The 17,631-nt window shown below is 39.4% G+C and overlaps 1 protein-coding gene across 7 annotated transcripts in view; it reads left to right on the forward strand.

Moving 5' to 3' along the window:
- Window positions 1-17,631, forward strand: part of TAB3 (TGF-beta activated kinase 1 (MAP3K7) binding protein 3) — a 36,001-nt gene that overhangs the window by 12,729 nt on the left and 5,641 nt on the right. For 3 of the 7 annotated variants that reach the window (XM_077342947.1, XM_077342945.1, XM_077342946.1), the window contains exons 3-6: window positions 8,823-10,278; window positions 14,795-14,955; window positions 16,259-16,352; window positions 17,214-17,297. In XM_077342947.1, coding sequence (XP_077199062.1) covers window positions 8,823-10,278; window positions 14,795-14,955; window positions 16,259-16,352; window positions 17,214-17,297 — 1,795 coding nt within the window. Of the gene's footprint in view, window positions 1-17; window positions 4,449-8,822; window positions 10,279-14,794; window positions 14,956-16,258; window positions 16,353-17,213; window positions 17,298-17,631 lie in introns of those variants that run through there. The other 4 variants (XM_077342948.1, XM_077342951.1, XM_077342950.1 and 1 more) reach the window with 3 other exon arrangements.

A 17,631-nucleotide genomic window follows, 5' to 3' on the forward strand; every position in this document is an offset into this window, starting at 1 on the left:
GGTGTTGAGACAAAACTTTTATTTTTTTTAAATGTACATAGCACAACTTTGTTCTTCATCAGTCTTCTGTGCAGTCCCACATGCGTGAGCAGGTGTGCCATCGGATAGGTCTTTACAATTGAAGGCCTCCAGGGGGTGCTGCACACTGAAATCAGAAGCTTGTTTCCTCCCAAGGACTATGTACTCCTGCATAGCAGCACCCTCAGTTCCTTGTTTGCTGCTGAAGGAAAGATGTTTCTGCAGTTTCCTGCTACAGTGCAGATGATTTTGTCTGAAGATGTTGAAGCTACTTCAGCTTCTGGGTTCCTTCCATGGCTCAGAAGGCTCTTTTCAAGAAGTGCGCTCAATGTGGAGCAAAGATGACTCAAACAGATGAACATAAACTTTGTCTGTTCTGTTTAGGTGAAGGGCATAGTGTCGCCTCATGTAAGGCCTGCCAATACTTCAGCCCTAAAGTTCAGGGAAACAGGGTATTGAAATTTAAAGCAGTGTTACTGGAGAAAGCTCTTAAAGCCTCAGAGTTCTTATCCAGGTTGGCCCTAGAGAAAGCTTCTAATTCCATGTCTTCAGAACCAACGAGTTCGGCTTTACCTCCCAGATCCCTGTCTCAGCAGATCAAATCTCAATTGTGTTCCCCTTGGGCTTATCATGCCTCTTCTAAGCCTCTAGCTAAAAAGGCAAGATAAAATCTGCATTTCTGAACCAATGCCAACCTTGCAAGAGAAGCTCAGGACCCCATCTCTGAGGTCTCCACCCATTTTTATCTCTGTTGAGGGTGAGGATATTGTCTTACCACATGACCAGGTTCCACATGAGTCCGATCTGGAACAAATGACCATGGTTCTGTGGCCCCAACCACCAATGTGATGGCCGCATCTTTAAATGATGTCAGGATATTTGGAAGAATGGGAACAAAACTTTGCAAGCACCAGGGATGTGGTTAAATTATCTTCATTAGGTATTATCATATGTGCCCATGTTGCACAGTGACCATCTTGCACAGTTCTCCTATTTTTGCTGTAAGAGGAGAAGAAACAACAATTGAATCCATTGGATCTAATGCAACATTGGATGTGAGCCTAGGCAAGAGGATCTCTGAATGTTTGGAGACCAGATGATTTGCATGGTCTCTTGAGATAGAAGTCATTACCTCAGAGCACAAACCCAAAGATAAAATTCTGCTTCAGTTTTGGGTCTCCAGGGATTATTACTTGCCTGTTGTTGGAAGGCCTTGAGGACCTCACACAGGAAATGTGGCAGAAACCTGCATTCCTTCAGCCTACCTCCAAAAAGGTAGAACATTTTGTAAGATCAAACAAGCTATTTAATTATTTGACAACTCATCTTCTGCCATCCTCCTTAGTTACAAGGGCCATCAGGTCTACTACTCCACTCCCTAGATCAAATATTATATTCTTCAGTAGCCTTAAGTTTCAAAAATGCCAGCTATGAAACTATTATGACAGGTTATCAGTTCTTCCATTCTTGGAACTCCTGCTGGAAGATAAGCATTCCCTTGCTAAAAGTTCTGTATACAGAGGCCATTGAACTTTTAAAGCAGCAGATTAATGCAGGATGGCATTCTGTGGATTCGACTGTGGGCCATGGTGAGCTCCACTGTACTCAGGTTCTACATATGTTTAAGATCAATGACACTGCCTATGGAGACCAGGCCTGAAGCTGAAGACTTACCTTTTGAAGGTTTTACTTTCTTCTCTTCCAAGATGGATGAGATGCTTTCTCTGATAAAGAAGAACAAGCAAACAACTAAGTCCCTAGGAGTTTTGCATTCATCCTCATCCCAGTTTAAACACAGATCCTTTCTGCGACAATCCTGGCATCTGCATCAAAGGGACTGCCATTTTTTGGCCCCTTGGAGACTCAGTATCCTAACCATTAAGCCATTTACCCCACAACACAGTTACCATAGAAGTAAGAGTTCCAATTGACTTAGGTCAAATCAGCAACTGCTGTTTTCCACAGAGGCAATTTCATCCCAAAAGTAATCCTTCTGCATAGGATCATTTCCAACCCCAGTTAAGTTTGGGAGTAGGCTGACTCAGTTTGTTAGAGTCTAGTGGCACCTTTAAAGTTTTGTTGGTCTTAAAGGTGCAACTGGACTCTAAATTTGTACTGCTGCTTCAGACCATCACAACTATCCACTTGAATCTTTGTTATATCCTAAAAGGCTATTGCCTGTAACAAATGTCCATAATTAGATTTGGTTATAGATTAGAATTTGTCTGTTCCCCCTTTACATTTCAGGGAATCCAACCAAATACCCATGGTCTTGCCCAGGCTTTGATCTCCTTAACTGACAAGGGTAACATCAAGGGAGTTACTGTATTTCAGGCATTGGAGGGTTTCTTTTCTCATATATGCCTAGTAAATAAAAAATATGGGGAAGTTAGACACATTTTAGACCTCAGGAAATTAAATGTTTTTCTTCATGTTCAAAGTTCCAAACAGTGTCCATTTCTTCAATTTTACAAATATTAAAATTAAATTGTTGGTTCATCATTATTGATTTGAAGGATGATTATTTTCATGTTTCTGTCCACTCTCAGCATCACAAGTTCCTAGGCTTTTCATGTGGAGAACAAGTGTTTCAAGACACTGGCCTACCCTTTGATGCAGTCTCTTAAGTATTTAGCCCCAGTTATTGTTTATCTCCATTTGCAGAGTTACCATATATTCCCTTACTTATTAGTTACTACTGATAGATTCCAAGGGCCAATTATTGAGTCACTGCACTCTTTTCTTGGAGAGCTGTTAAAGATTAGTATACCTGGTAAATTGGGATAAATCGCCATTAACTCAGAGGGTACAATTTATTGGACTCTTTAAGATTTCTACAGGCAGTTTCTAAACATACCAAACCAGGGATCTTCATTCTTCAAAGCTAACTCTTTCTGAATGGGTAGGGAATTTTCTTCTCTCTGTTGATCTGTATCCTTTCCCTGGTCTCTATGGGAGTCTCTGTCTAACTACCCACTAATCCTTGCCAACTTTCCTTTGCTCTCCTGTCTGTATTAAATAGCTCTGTCAGGGCTGAATTCCGAATGAATTTTCCTCCTTATTCAGCTCTAATCAATGCTAACCAATCAGGTATCTTGGAACAACTTATCACTCAAGACTCCCTAGCTCTGTGAAGAATTAACAATTCACAGTCCTTTACTGCTTGTACAGCACTTCCAAACTTTTAAAAGTGCAGTCTGTCACAGGAGGTTATTGATGTTCTCCTGCAGGCATGCAAGCCTAATACTGAGACCTCCTAGTTTAGTAAGGAGGTATAGTGAGAAAGACACAATACATCTTTGCAAGTCATATTCAATTATATATTACACCTGAAAGCTAAGGACCTAGTGTTTTCTTCTTTGCATTCTTCGTAGCATTTTCTTCTTCTTTTGCTGTCACCAAGGCATTTAGGGAGGATCAGTTTTCTCCCATCATCTGTCTAAGAGATTTATTAAGGAGTTAGAAGCTATTTATTTTTGTACCCTGATTTTCACTACCCAAAGGAGTCTCAAAGTAGCTTACAATTGTGTAGTATTCCACTCCCCACAACAGACACCCTGTAGGGTAGGTGAGGCTGAGAGAGCTCTGAGAACTGTGACTGGCCCAAGGTTACTTAGCTGGCTACATGTGGAGGAGTGGGGTTTCAAACCCAGTTCTCCAGAGTAGGGACCGCTGCTCTTAACCACTATACCAAGCTGGCTCTTAGGTAATCTCTGCCCTCCCAGGGATCCCTTAGTGCCTCAATGGTCCCTATGTGTTGTGTTAACACAGTTAATGCTCAAGCCTTTGAACCTTTGCCTGCTTTTCTTTGGTTGAACTTTCTGTTAAGATGTATTTCTTAGTAGCTGTTACCTCAGCCAGGAGAGTGAAAGAGGTAACAGCTCTTAGATAGATCCCTTGTTTTTGAAGTTCTTTCCTGAAAGGGTGATCTTTCATCCTAGTTTTAGGTTTCCTCCTAAGGTAGTTTTTAGCTTGCATTTATCCCAAGATATTGTTTTGCCCATAGTTTTTCCTTCACCAAGCCCTGAGAATGACTGTTTATTGCATTATGATGTTAGGAGGGCATGATTATTTTTGCATGGAGTTTTGCAAGGACAGTGCCCTGTTTGTTTTAAGGCCCTGAGGGAAGTAGGAGAGCATAAACTCAAACCCTGTCCCAATGGATCGTCAGGACCATTAGGAAGTGTTATGATAGGACTAGATTGCCATGCCTATTAAACATTCATGCCAGTTCCACTAGGGCAATGGCTTTTTCCTCAGCTTTCCTGGATTGAGTGCCTTTGATGGAGATCTGCAGAGCTGCCACCTGGTCTTTGGCAGACACATTTGTACATCACTACGCGTTGGATCTGCAAGCGAGATGTGAGGCTCCAGGGGCAAGCCAATTCTTCATTCGCTGTTGAAGTGAAAAGAGCATGCCCTAATGCCTGGTGAGTAGCTTGCTAGTATCCCCATGTGGGACTGCACAGAAGATCGATGATGAAAACAGTTGCGCTTACTTGTAACTATTGTTCATTTAGTATCTTATGTGCAGGTACACATACCCTCCCTCTTGCCCCACTGTGTGCTCGGGCTTTAGAGGTACAGAGGATAGGGAGACATTGCAGGAGTGCATGATCCTTAGGCAGGAAGAAGCTTCTGATTCCAGTGCACAATACCCCCTGGAGGCTTTTAGTTGTAAGACCTCTCAGATGACAGGCCTTCTTAAGCCTGCACAGAATATACTCAGTGAACAATAGTTACAGGTAAGTGCAACTTTGTTTTTTTATTGAATATAGTCTTCTAAATTTGATTTATTTTAACTATGACTTGTTATGCTTATTTTCAAGCAAAGTAGAATTCCCCAAAGAGGAACATAAGGAGACATGAAGTGCAGTGAAAAATAATAGACACATGGTTTATAATCCAAAAGAAAATAGGCATTTCTAAGACCATTTAAAGGCCAGGAGCATTCTTATCAAGGGGATTTAAAACCTTAAGCATTTGCTTTGGTTACACTACACGCAGCTGTCTTTCTCCCAGATTGAGCTCAACTGAGATTTTTCACTAACTTAAGTTATTGCCTATAGAATAAACTTTACTAATAAAAAGGCACCCATTGAAATAGTTTCCTAAAGATTTGTTAAAGAATCAGATATTTTATGCTAAAATATAATGAAATACTGCTCTGAAGATTAGCTGTGAAAACGTCACTTAGCCATTTGATGTGTCTCTGTTTCTCTTCGAAGGTTTCCGTGTTTCCTTAGCATTAAAAATATTAAATAACTGATTTCAACTACCTCATTAGAAACACTGTTAAAATTATAACTTAATAATTAAAACATACACAAACATCTCAACCAACCTGAAAAATAACAGTAAGCAGGGAAGTACAAGATGTATAAACAAGATTCTACAAATAATAAATAGATACCCACCCATCATAGTAAATGAAAAGCATGAGGAAAAGAAATATTTTTCTCCATGCCTGGGACGGGTTAGGTTCCAGGCAGTTATCTGTGGAGAGGGTATTCCATTACTGTGATGCCACTACAATGACCACTTTACTGCAGAAGCACTACGTCAAGCACAGATTAATCTAGGATTAATCTAGGAACCAGTGGTTCTCTAAGTTCCTTGGTCTCAGACTGTTTAGGACCTTAAATGTTTAAAAACAGCTCTTAGTGCCTGGAAGCAGACACCCCGTGCAGGTCTCTGAATTGGTGAGATGTGTTGTCAGTAACTGGTGCTCAATAGCAGTCTTCCCGTTCTTCTTTGTCCCAACTGAAGCTCCTGAATAGCCTTTAATGACAGCCTGCCCCATTTGCTTTAGCGAGAGGAAAATGTATTTTTATAGCTTCTCAAGCACAGGGGGAAATGTACCACTGCTCATGAGAAGCAGGAGCTTTTTCAGTTGCTTGAGCTACATGTTTTGGTTTTTAGATAGAGTTGAAGATAACCAGCTTTGTCAAACACAGCAAGCTGGTAGAATTCTGAAAAGATAACAGTCACTCCAAGAATAATAAAGGATTTTTGACATGCTTGATGTTTGAGAATAGTAAGATTGTCACGTTGAATTGTCTGGTCCTTATTTTTACTTCTTTTTCTGGTAGCATTGCTTCCCACCTAATGTAAGTAAAACTTTAACATATCTTTCTTAGGGCAAACTGCTTAAATGTAAGTGCCTACTGCTTTTAAAGTTAAGGCAGAAGAGTTCCTTTTGTAGTTGATTTTACATCCATGGAAGGACTGAAGGAGCTGGGCCTGATTCTTTGGGGCCTCTACAAAAAGATGACCAACTTTTAGCTGTTCAGAAGACACAAATCTGATATGTTTTCAAACACACGCATCCCACTGCTAATCAAATTAGCAAAATATTGTAATAAAAAGTAAATATTTATATTTTCTGGAAGTGCATAATTAGAAATGAGTTCTTGTGGCCCTTTACTATAAAAGGGTCATCGTTGTTACTGTTTTATATTTACCACCATACTAATAGATGGCTAAAAAAATCTGTTACCTATGTTCTTATTCATCAAAATTATGAATAATATTTCCTTCCTAATATTTTCCTCATCTGTTTGGTTATTCCATGCTTTCTATCTCTAGGGAGAAAAACTGACTTTGTTGCCAAGAAGGCATGAAGGCACTCCCAATCAGCCCTTCTTATTAAATCCCTTTCTCTTCCCAGACTTACTCAGGCCTAGCTAGCAAAAGCAGAGGCTTTGTAGGACACTTCCTTGTCTGCTGAACTACTACTGCTGGCATCCCAGAGGCAATGACTGCCTGTGAATGGCCTTTAAAATGCCCGTAAGACTTCTGTTACCACCAGTGTGCTTTCCCTTTTTCTGATTTCTCCTTCACAAGAGTGGATTTTCTTGGGGGAGGGAAAAGAGAAGCAGAGCAGGCTCTATGGCAGGGAGCCCATTACAAGTTGGACTTGAGTTTGTGGTCTTGTGGTCTTCACTTGTAATGGGCCATGAAGGTGAGTATGATTCTCTCTATTTTGCCTCATTACTGAGAAGTCTTTAGAATTTATGAATGTCTGTGGATTTTGGCTCAACTAATGATGAATTTGAATGAAATTGGAATATTTTTCAGGAAGGTACTTGGAACTTCTTTAACTAGCCTGTAAGCTTCATAAACAGTATTTGGTCTTTAGCCAAAGTATTCAGGAGATCATGAGACTTAATTTACTTTTGGCAATCCCACAAAAATGTTCCAAACGTCTATATTTCAGAAAGTTATTGTAAGAAACATGAAGTAAACCATTGGGGATAACCCAGTGGTTAGCTGTTATGATGCCCACAAAAAGAATCAAACGCCACTTACTGTAGTAACAGAGTATTCAAATGCAGACATGGCAAAATATAGTACTTTGTTAGCAACAAAACTGAACACAATGAATACCACAGTTTGCAAAAGATATAGATGAGTTCTAGAAATTTCAGAGCACAACGAATGTGTTAAACACCTGCTGTAGTACATTTCTTCTGACATGTTTCTGTAGATGTATTTTGATTAGGACACCTTTTTTCTTGCTAGTACAGATGCCCCAGGCAGTTTAAATTCTTATTGTTCTTCTCTCCATTCTTGCTGTTCTGACTTGACTCATAAATTGAAGTATGGTTAGCATTTTTTTACCCAGATAACTTATGAAGAGGGAAAAGAGGTGTTCTAAACTTGGTGACGCATCTTAGAGACAGGAGTAGGCTATAGCTGAACATTTCTTACAAATATTTTAAATAAATTGTATCCCACCAATCAGTTTAAAAGGTATTAAAATCCACTTAACAACATACATGTATATGTGGCCAGAAGACGAGCCTATAAGGCAAATGAAACAAAAAAGTCTTCACTTGCTAGAGGAAGGCAATGATAGAGGGGAACAGATTATTCTCCTCATGGAATGTATTCTACAGTTTTGGTGTCACAAAAGTGAAATAAATTAATGTGCTGAATTTAAGTGCATTTTTTTAACCCAGAGGTGAGATCCAGAATGAATTTCCCCCTCACTTAAGACACATCTGTAAGTGAAACAGAATGTTCTCCCCACCCTCCACGCAAGCTGACATGCTGTTCCTGGGACACAGACTCTCAGGAACACCATAAGAGGCAGATCAAGATCTGCAGCAGCAGGAGGAGGAAACTGGTAGGAATTATTACATCCTTTTCATTAGCGAAAAATGTAGCCTGGACCCAACTGCAAAGTAATGAATGCAAGGAGAAAATTTATGAAAATGATATTATTTCACTTTGACTTATAATATTATTAAATATAATTTTTTGAGCTATATCTTTTCCTTATTAAAGCAAGAATCATTTCTCACGTATTTCAAGAGTCAAACCCATGGTATCCAGAAAATACCGTTGTATTTTCTAAATGTAGCATTTAGTGGACTGATTAGTTAAGACAACTTGTAATTAGTTATCAGATACCAAATTTTTTAAAACTTCTTTACTTAAATATAGTTGCTTAAACAAACTGAGTTGAAAGTGTAATTTTAGAAGTAATCATTTTCTTAAACAGGTGCATCTTCTAAGATGGTACCTGATTGTGGCATGTGCATATTGCCTCTTGAAAGATAGTGGTTTTACTCTGATGACATTGTTCTATTTACTCACAAAAGTTTAATCAGCATCATAAGAATAATAGGCTGAACTTTTAAATCTTAGGGTGGCAACGCTAAGTAAAATGTAATAAAAATTCTTGCTAAACCTAGCAATTCTTGCTAAATGTTGAGATCACATTTTATGTACAGTTATGTTATATAGCTTTTGAGAGTTAGTAACATAATTTAATATGTGCAATTTCTTATTACCAGCACAACAACAACGTTGATGCTTGTTGTCGAGTTCTTGCACAAGAGAGTAACAAATACTTGTATATGGAATACCACAGCCCAGATGACACGCGAATGAACAGGAATCGCCTTCTGCATATTAACCTGGGCATCCATCCTCATGCCAGCTATCATGGAGGGGATGGAGCTCAACTTAATGGTGGTCGTACACTGGTACATAGTTCAAGCGATGGACATATTGATCCACAGCGCACCACAGGTAAACAACTGATATGCTTAGTTCAAGAACCACATTCTGCTCCAGCCGTTGTGACAGCTTCTCCCAACTACAATCCATTTTTTATGAATGACCAGAATAGAAATGCAGCTACTCCTCCTCCTCAGCCACCTCAACAACCTTCTTCCATACAGCCTGGAATGAATACATCTGCTATGCAAGGCCCTCCTCCTCCTCCGTATATGCACATACCTCGGTATAGCACAAATCCAATAACTGTTACAGTGTCTCAGAATCTGCCCTCTGGACAGACTGTACCCAGAGCTCTACAAATTCTCCCCCCGATTCCAAGTAATCCTTACGGTAATCCTGGGTCTCTGTATATTAGACAGACATCTCAAAGTTCTTCAGGACGACAAACTCCCACACAAAATACACAGTGGCACTCAGCACCACAAGGTCCAGTCCCACATTATAGTCCACATCCGTTACCTGTGTATCCACATCAACAGAACTATCAGCCTTCTCAGTATTCTCCGAAACAGCCCCAGATTCCTCAGTCACCTTTTCGATCACCACCTACTTCTCAATGCCCCTCTCCGTTTGGTTCACCTCAGCATCAAGTTCAACCTCCCCAGTTAGGACATCAGAGTTCTCATGTATTTATGCCACCTAGTCCTTCAACAGTGCTACCCCACCCATATCAACAAACGCCCCAGACTTATCAAAAACAAGGTGGACATTCAGTATCTTATCTCCCATATGGTGGACCTAGCTTATCCAAAGGCTCCATGAACAAGATAGAAATTACAGTTGAGCCACCACAACGACCTGGGGCTTCAATGAATAGGAGCCCTTCGCCTATAAGTAACCAACCAACCCAACGAAACCAGCACCCACTGTATGCACCTGCTACTCCTCCTTCAAGTTCTCCTTCCAGAAGCATGTCGGGTCAGCCCAAACCTCCTTATAGTGTTAATCCTGTGTATATAACATACACGCAACCCGCTGGACCTACTGGTGCACTTACACAGTCACCCCGGGTAATGGTATCTCAGCCAAATCCTGCAGTTTTTAAGATTACAGTAGGTCGAGCACCAGCTGAGAACCTCTTAAATTTAGTGGACCAAGAAGAGCGTTCTGCAGCACCAGAGCCTATTCAGCCCATTTCAGTTGTACCAGGATCTGGAGGTGAAAGAGGAAGCCATAAATACCAGAGGAGTTCCAGTTCTGGATCAGATGACTATGCCTATATTCAAGGTATATTTATAGACCTGCAAGCTGCTGCTGTTTTCAAAAAGATTTTATTATTGTACTATGATGCACCATAAAAGCTTGGGCCACTAAAATAAGTTTTCCAAACCTAAAATATTGTTGAAATGTCATTATTTTTGCATAAACTTGGTTCATAATACATTGCATGTAGCACTGCTAAAGCACGGCTGTCTGCTGGAATCTTCTAGATTTCTGTCTAATTATATAGTCATGTCTACATAGTATTTTCATGTGATCATAGCAGTTCACATACATTATGTAGTTGTGAATTTCCTGTTTTCTGCAAGGGGTGGGCCTTGATGACCCTGGAGATCCCTTCCAACTCTGATTCTATGATTATTATTTGATTATATTCCCAGCAATATCCCTGTAAATCCATATGATGCAGATGCTAATCTGAGGCAGAGAGAGAGAGCAAAAAAGAGAGAATCTTGTTGAATGACGCCCATCATATTCTCCTTTGAGACAGGAGATAGAATAAGTGTATAGTTCTATATAGCGCCTTTCGGGGGCTTTCCAGATGCAAAACAAGGTGAAAAGTATTTTATGGAGTCCAGCAGCTGCTGCGTCAGCATAATGTGTTGTGATGATGTAGACTGACCAATGCATTGTACTTAAACAGTGAGATCGATTGATGTTTTTAAAGCCACTGACATGGAACTACTAGGGGGTATGCATTCAGTGTATCCAAACGGAATAACATTGTATTTTAATAAATGGTATTTTCTGGCTTTTCTTTCAGACCAATATAGATTTTCAGGATGGCTAGATTTGAATTTAATGAGAATTTAAAGGGATTGCAGTCCCTTTAAATACCTTCCAGGTGAACTCATAGCTTACAGAATGCATTTAAGGCAATAAATAACATTGATATGTGCCCCCTTCTCCCTCCTTTGCTTCCCCACCATTCAAATTTGGAATTGGGACTGATTGAATTTTATAGCCCCTTCAATGAACGATTGGAGCATTTATTCTGTTGTATAGATAACTTATTTTACTGTCTTTAAGGTTTAAACTTTGTACTTGTGGGTTTTTATGTTGTTAATCACCCTGAATCTGCTAGCAGGGAGGGGCAATCTAAAAATCAAATATTGCATTTTTAACTGCCATTTTTATGTATTATTTTATATAACATGTTGTAACCTGCTCCAAGCCATTATTGCCAGGGGGGGTAGGTTATAAACAAACAAATAAATGTCTTTTCCACCCTTCCATTGAATTCAGTGAAGGATGGGGATACCTTCTGGGGGGGCATAAAGTTGGACCCTTTGTCCAATTGGACCCCTTGTCCAATCTTTTTGAAACTTGGGGGAGTTGAGGAGAGACATGAACAGATGTACTGAGAATTTGGTGCCTCTACCTCAAAACAACAGCCCCCCCCCCCCAAGGCTTTAGATAACCCTGGATCAATTCTCCATTATACTCTATGGGGGACCATGGCTAAGAATGATCCACATACAACAGAACCCCCAAAAATTCAGTTTCCTGAATATTTACTGAATCCAAGAACCGTACTGGCAATACCTGTGTTTTTAAAGTTCAGTATACCCAAACCTGAAAAATACAATTTTGGGGATTTTTTGCACACCTCTACACAGAACTGGGAAGATAGAATGGGAGTAGATGGGATTGAAATGACTCTGCTGCATGTTATCCTAGAGTAATTTTTGCTGTTGTGAAATTAAGAATGCTGGGCCACCCCCACATGTCACATCACATCATACATAGTATCATCTCACTGAAGGGTGGCATTGAAATATATAATAAATAAATCTGTGTACTGTTAAAATGAATTAGCAAAACTTTTGCATGGAAGAAAACATGTTGACTAATTACTAATTTTTTTTACTGTGCATGAATTTGCATTATGTAGGTATTTTTGGTCTCTAGTGGCCTGGGCCTGTTTTACAGTCTCTAAAACCAGTTTGCTTAATGGTTTGGTATGCATTGTGAAATATACACAATCGTCTCAGTAAAGTAGGATACAGGAGAATAGGGTGTGCATAATAGTGGATTGTTCTGCAGGGTTTATAAAATCTTTTAAAGTTCTAGCTGGATAATCTCTATCAGTTTTCATAGGAAAGATTGTTCTATGTGATAGTAATTTTCTAACAAAACAGTAAGCTACATTATGTATACAACAAAGCTATTTAAGGAAATAATGTATTGTACATTTTAATTGGATGTGTCTGATGTGAATATATTTTTAGTTAGATGCTTCAAGAGATTGAAAGTATTTTTTTTTAAGCCAGCATGGTGTAGTCGGTGGCTTCTAATCTGGAGAGCCAGGTTTGATTCCCTGCTTGTCCACAGCCAGGAGATCAGGCAGAATCTTTTGCTGCCATTCCGCTCATGGCCCTCATATGGAGGTTTGAGATGGAGGGTCTTCCACATAAATTAGCCACTTAGTTTTCACAGCCACCTTGAGTGTCTGTTTATTCAGTATGTTTTTATTTGCCCTTTCTTCAAGAAACTCGGGGTGGCGGTCAAAGTTCTGTCTTCCTTAACATTGTCCTTGCAACAACCCTGTGAAGTAGAATATGGCTGGCCCAATTTTACTGGCACTGATGTATTGTTGCCCTTGATCCTAAAGATGGGCAAAGGTTTTGAACTCCTTGAAAAAAATGTTTCAGCCAGTCTAGGATTTTTATATGTCTTGAGACTAAATTATAGAAGATTTTGTTTTCTAAAGTGAAAATTGAGATACTTCAGAAATCAGTTCTGCAGTTGTGACTGGCTTGACGTCCCAGAGATTCTCAGGATACAAGATAGCCTTAGTTCAATCAAATATCATCATTAATAATAAAATTATACATATAGATTCTGTTGTATCTACTCTTTTCCCTCCATCTTGTTCCTTACTGCTTAAGGATGTAATATGAATTGAACTGAGGCATGTTCATTTAAATGCAGAGGGTCTCTGTGGCCCCATTCATCCACCTATCCCTTCGAGTCAGAGATAGATTATAGGATGATAGTGAAACCCACATTCAAACTTTTCAGTCAAACCTCAGAAGACAGTAAAGGGGAGGAGCAACAGAGGGAACATGTACCTTCAGTTCTTACAAGGCTGTGCTTTCGCCACAATCAGAGAAGTTGTATGTATGAAGAAGTCTACAAATATGATATATGCTTTAACTTTAGGGGTAAGTGTATACCTAGAGAACAGCAGGGATCAAGTTACAGTAGGAGATAGGTGACTTTCTAGGTACAGGGTTTTTTATTACGTGTTCATGGAGAGTCTTACATTTTGTGGACAATGTGTGCATGTGCATGTCCATTGCATTCTCTTCTAAATTCCTGTGTCGTGAGATGTAGAAGATCAGTAACCTTGTGAGCAGTATAATCCAGGTATAGACCAAGATGAGATGGATAGGAATAGAAGAAGTGAATGGCTTGGTGGTGTGTTTTTGTTTGTGTGGTAAGCGCTGTCTCTTTTTCCCCTCTTACCATCCTCCTGGCAAGATAATGCAGCTGGCAGAAAGTGGAAGGGATTCCCATCCTGCTGTCTGCCACATCTGACCTGCAGGGGGCCTGGGTGCCATCCAGCTGGCTGGTAACGGAAGGCCTTAATTCCCCCTTAAGACAGCTAGTACTGTCCTGCTTTTCTAGAACAGTATGGAGGAAAAATCTCCTTGTTGGAAGATGCCCTTAGAATGAAATGATGGAGGCTGGATAGAGAGACCAGGGTAGAAAATGTTCAATAATTTCTATGCACAGAAGGGTGTTTTCCTCTTGAACTTCCTGCCATATAGTCAACAGCTTATCTGCTTGTAGAGTGTAAATTTCTTCCCCAGAAAGCCTGAAATATTTTTGGAAATATTTTTGAAGGTACAGGTATTGCAGAGAGACTACTATGAACAGAGGGCATTAGGCTGAATGGCAAAACTGCTATTCTAAAATTAAGGAAGGGATCGTCATTTTTGTATATGAAGATTTTGGTGACTAGTAACTGTCTATCCTGTTCTTATAAGTTATTAGTGTTCTGTATTGGTCCATTGATGACATTGTAATCTTGTATATTAAAGCTGCTTTTACAAAAGATAAAAGCAACTGTTATGACAAGACTGCATTTGCTATAATAGTACCTTCCATGGTATCAAGTGACCCAATTCCTAAGAGAAGGTTTAAAAGTTACAAGTCAGTCTGGGCTGCCTCTAGCAGAGGCAGCACAAAACTGACTTGTAACTTTTAAACCTTCTCTTAGGAATTGGGCCTTTTTAACATTTCCTCCCAAGATGTTTTTGCCTTGTACAAGTACCTTTTTATTTTGAGTAGACAAAAAAGCCAGTTATTGGCAATATCTTTTAAGTTACTGTCTGAAATAATATTGTTATGGTTGACCAAAGTTACATCTGCAGTTGTAATTCAGCTGTCATGATGTTCTACACTGTTTTTGTGGGTCCCCCCCCCCAAAGATACCTGATTATACTTCCCAAGCTCTAGGTTAGGCGTCTCTGTTTTCTGCTTTGCCCTGACTTTGTTCCCTATAATGTACTAGCCTTGCTGCTACATCAACGTGCAAGGAAGGAGAGATTAGCAAAGGGACTGAAGCTTGAAAATGAGGAGCTTGAGAAGCTTAAATCTGAAGTGAATGGTATGGAGCACGACCTTATGCAAAGGCGGCTTAGGAGAGTGAGCTGTACAACCTCAATCCCAACGGTAAGTAATCAGTTTTAAACTGAAATCTTTATTTCTTTGTTTGGCCATGTGGATAACTCATGTACCACCTTTTAAAATGGAGCCTGTCATTTTACATACTGATGACTAAGGTTCAATTCACCAGTCTCATCCAATCTTGTTCCCATACTCAGGAGTTGCTGAGGGGGGGGGAGTTTGTGGTATCAGGAAAACCCAGTTTTCTGAGTGTTGAGGTAACTTAAGAGCTGCGCTTATACAGCTCGTAGTCTACATATCTCCATAGCGTTTTTATCAAGTTGAAAATTTCCTTTGTTGCTGTCTGCAGTTTTATCAACTAGCTTATATAACCACAGCCCTTAAGTTGGAAAGGTACCATGACTCAGTTGAAAGGAGAACTTCATTGTGCAATGTTTTTGTTTTTAATGCTTGCTTTCCACTGTAGCCTTTTGCAGAGCCCCGCCACTTAAGTGTCCAGGGGCCCTCTGGAACAACAAAGATGAATATTGGGAATGATAACTGGGAGGGTAGGTGGATGGAATCTGGGGCACCATCTGTGAGCGGAAGACTGTTCTACTTACAGAACAAGTCCTTTGAATCTCAGCAACAATGGAAAAACAACCCTTGAATTGAAGTGCGGGTGCAGTTTATGACCCAATATTGGCAAGAAAGGGGGGAGAATAGGCACTGAAGACTAAATATGGGATCTGAAAGTTTAAAATTTGCAAAGCTGTCATCTCTAGTGAAGTATTTTTGAGGTCTTGTCTCTCAATATTCAAACTAGTTGTTGCAACTCTTCCTTTCTAATGAGAAATACTTGTTCAATTCACCTCTGAAAACCAATCTAAGCATTGGCTGAATATACTGATAGAAGGTAAATCTATTCTCTGCCTTAAAATAAATTCTATCTTCATAAAATATTTTATGCACAGGTTACTTTATTCATCCTAATGAATAACCATGCATAAAACTTGTTTTAACTGTCATTGTTTCTTCTAAGAAACTTTGGAAATTTTTCTGTTGGATTTAAATTGACAAGACCAATTAAAATAATTGACTCAGATTTTGCATTTTGTAAATTGTGAATTTCTTTAGGACGAGTTTAATTGATTGCTGCAATAATTGAAACCTGTGGCTGACTTCTGTGCTACCTAGGAGTATGATCCTACTTCCATTTTGTGCTGTATAATTGCATGTGCTTTGACACAAGGGAGGCAACTGTGAAATTAATGGATTTTTAATTACTCTACTGTTGTGTGTACACTTTAAATGAAACATTGTTATGCTAACTTTTCTTCCATTCCTATATTTGGTTCTCTCTTACTAGCCTGAAGAGATGACCAGATTGAGAGGCATGAACAGACAGCTCCAGATAAATGTTGACTGTACTCAAAAAGAAATTGACCTCCTGCAGTCTAGAGGCATATACTTTAATTATCTTCATTTTGAAACTGTTTATTTGAATGCATGCAGCTATACTATAGTTCTGTCTTTTCTGAGGATACAGAATTAAAAAGATTCTTTGAAAAATGTGTCAGAATTAAAGATTCTTTGAAAAATGTGTCAGTTATATGTAGGATAGTGTGCCATGTAGTGTTAAGTTAGTACAATGAGTTCCCGATTCTGAACCCAAACTTGTTGTGAAACTCAACAGGTGACCGCAGTTCAGTCACAGTCTATCAGCCTAAACTGTTTCACAAATGTTTTATGATAATAAAATGGTCGGGAGTAGAGCAGTGAGAACTTACTGCACCGTGAAGGAATTATGGGTTAAAATGTATTGGATTGGTATTTACTGCTAGTCAAAGGAATGCAGAAGCTGATTCTGTCAGAGCTGTGTCTTGGTATGCCTTAAGTTAAAAGGCTGCCACAGCTTCTCTTACCCTAAATATGCGGCTTCTATGACAGTGGAGCTTTTTGAGATGCTGTGGGAGGAAAGGTACAAATGAAGCCTGGAAAGGATTGTGGCTACTAAACATCTGTCATGTTGTACACATACTTATACTAGTAACTTGCATTATCTCTTAAAGACCATTTATGCACTGGGAACTTCACTGCCCCAGCTCCCATGCAGGAGCACAAATCTGGGGCAGATGAGCCAAATGCTCCCCCGTGTGGGTGCAGGAAGAGGAGGGGCAACCTGCCACGACTAAAACTCCAGCATATGTAGTCCAGCATGAAACCTCCAGTGCATAAACGGTCAAATACTTGGCTCGTACTCTGAAGAGGAAATTATTTTCTGTTTTTAATATATGTATATATATATATATATATCCTAACAGGAAACTTTGATCCGAAAGCCATGAGTAACTTTTATGACAACATAGAGCCTGGTCCTGTTGTGCCACCAAAGCCATGTAAAAAAGGTGAGTTGCTCAATAGACATTCAAGATTTAGTTCATAACCTCTTGTTACTTGGAAATGTTTGTATTTGGAAGTTCCACATGCTTTATTTTATATAAAGTATTAACCCAGTTGTACTATCAAAATATGTTTAGTCATCTTTTTATATTCTGTGCATCAGAATCCTTGGCCAGATGTTTTATGATACAGCTGTAGTAATATTGGCAGTGAAGGTGTTTAACAACCTGTTGGGAAATGGTCTTTATACAATGATAAAATGCTAGGGAAAGTAACATGTGTTCTTTTTTACATTCTGGGTTGGTCCTTTTTGTGTTTCTATCTTGTTATGCAATTGAA

Source organism: Paroedura picta, chromosome 6 (genome assembly GCF_049243985.1).
Source record: "Paroedura picta isolate Pp20150507F chromosome 6, Ppicta_v3.0, whole genome shotgun sequence".
NCBI classification, from domain to species: domain Eukaryota; kingdom Metazoa; phylum Chordata; class Lepidosauria; order Squamata; family Gekkonidae; genus Paroedura; species Paroedura picta.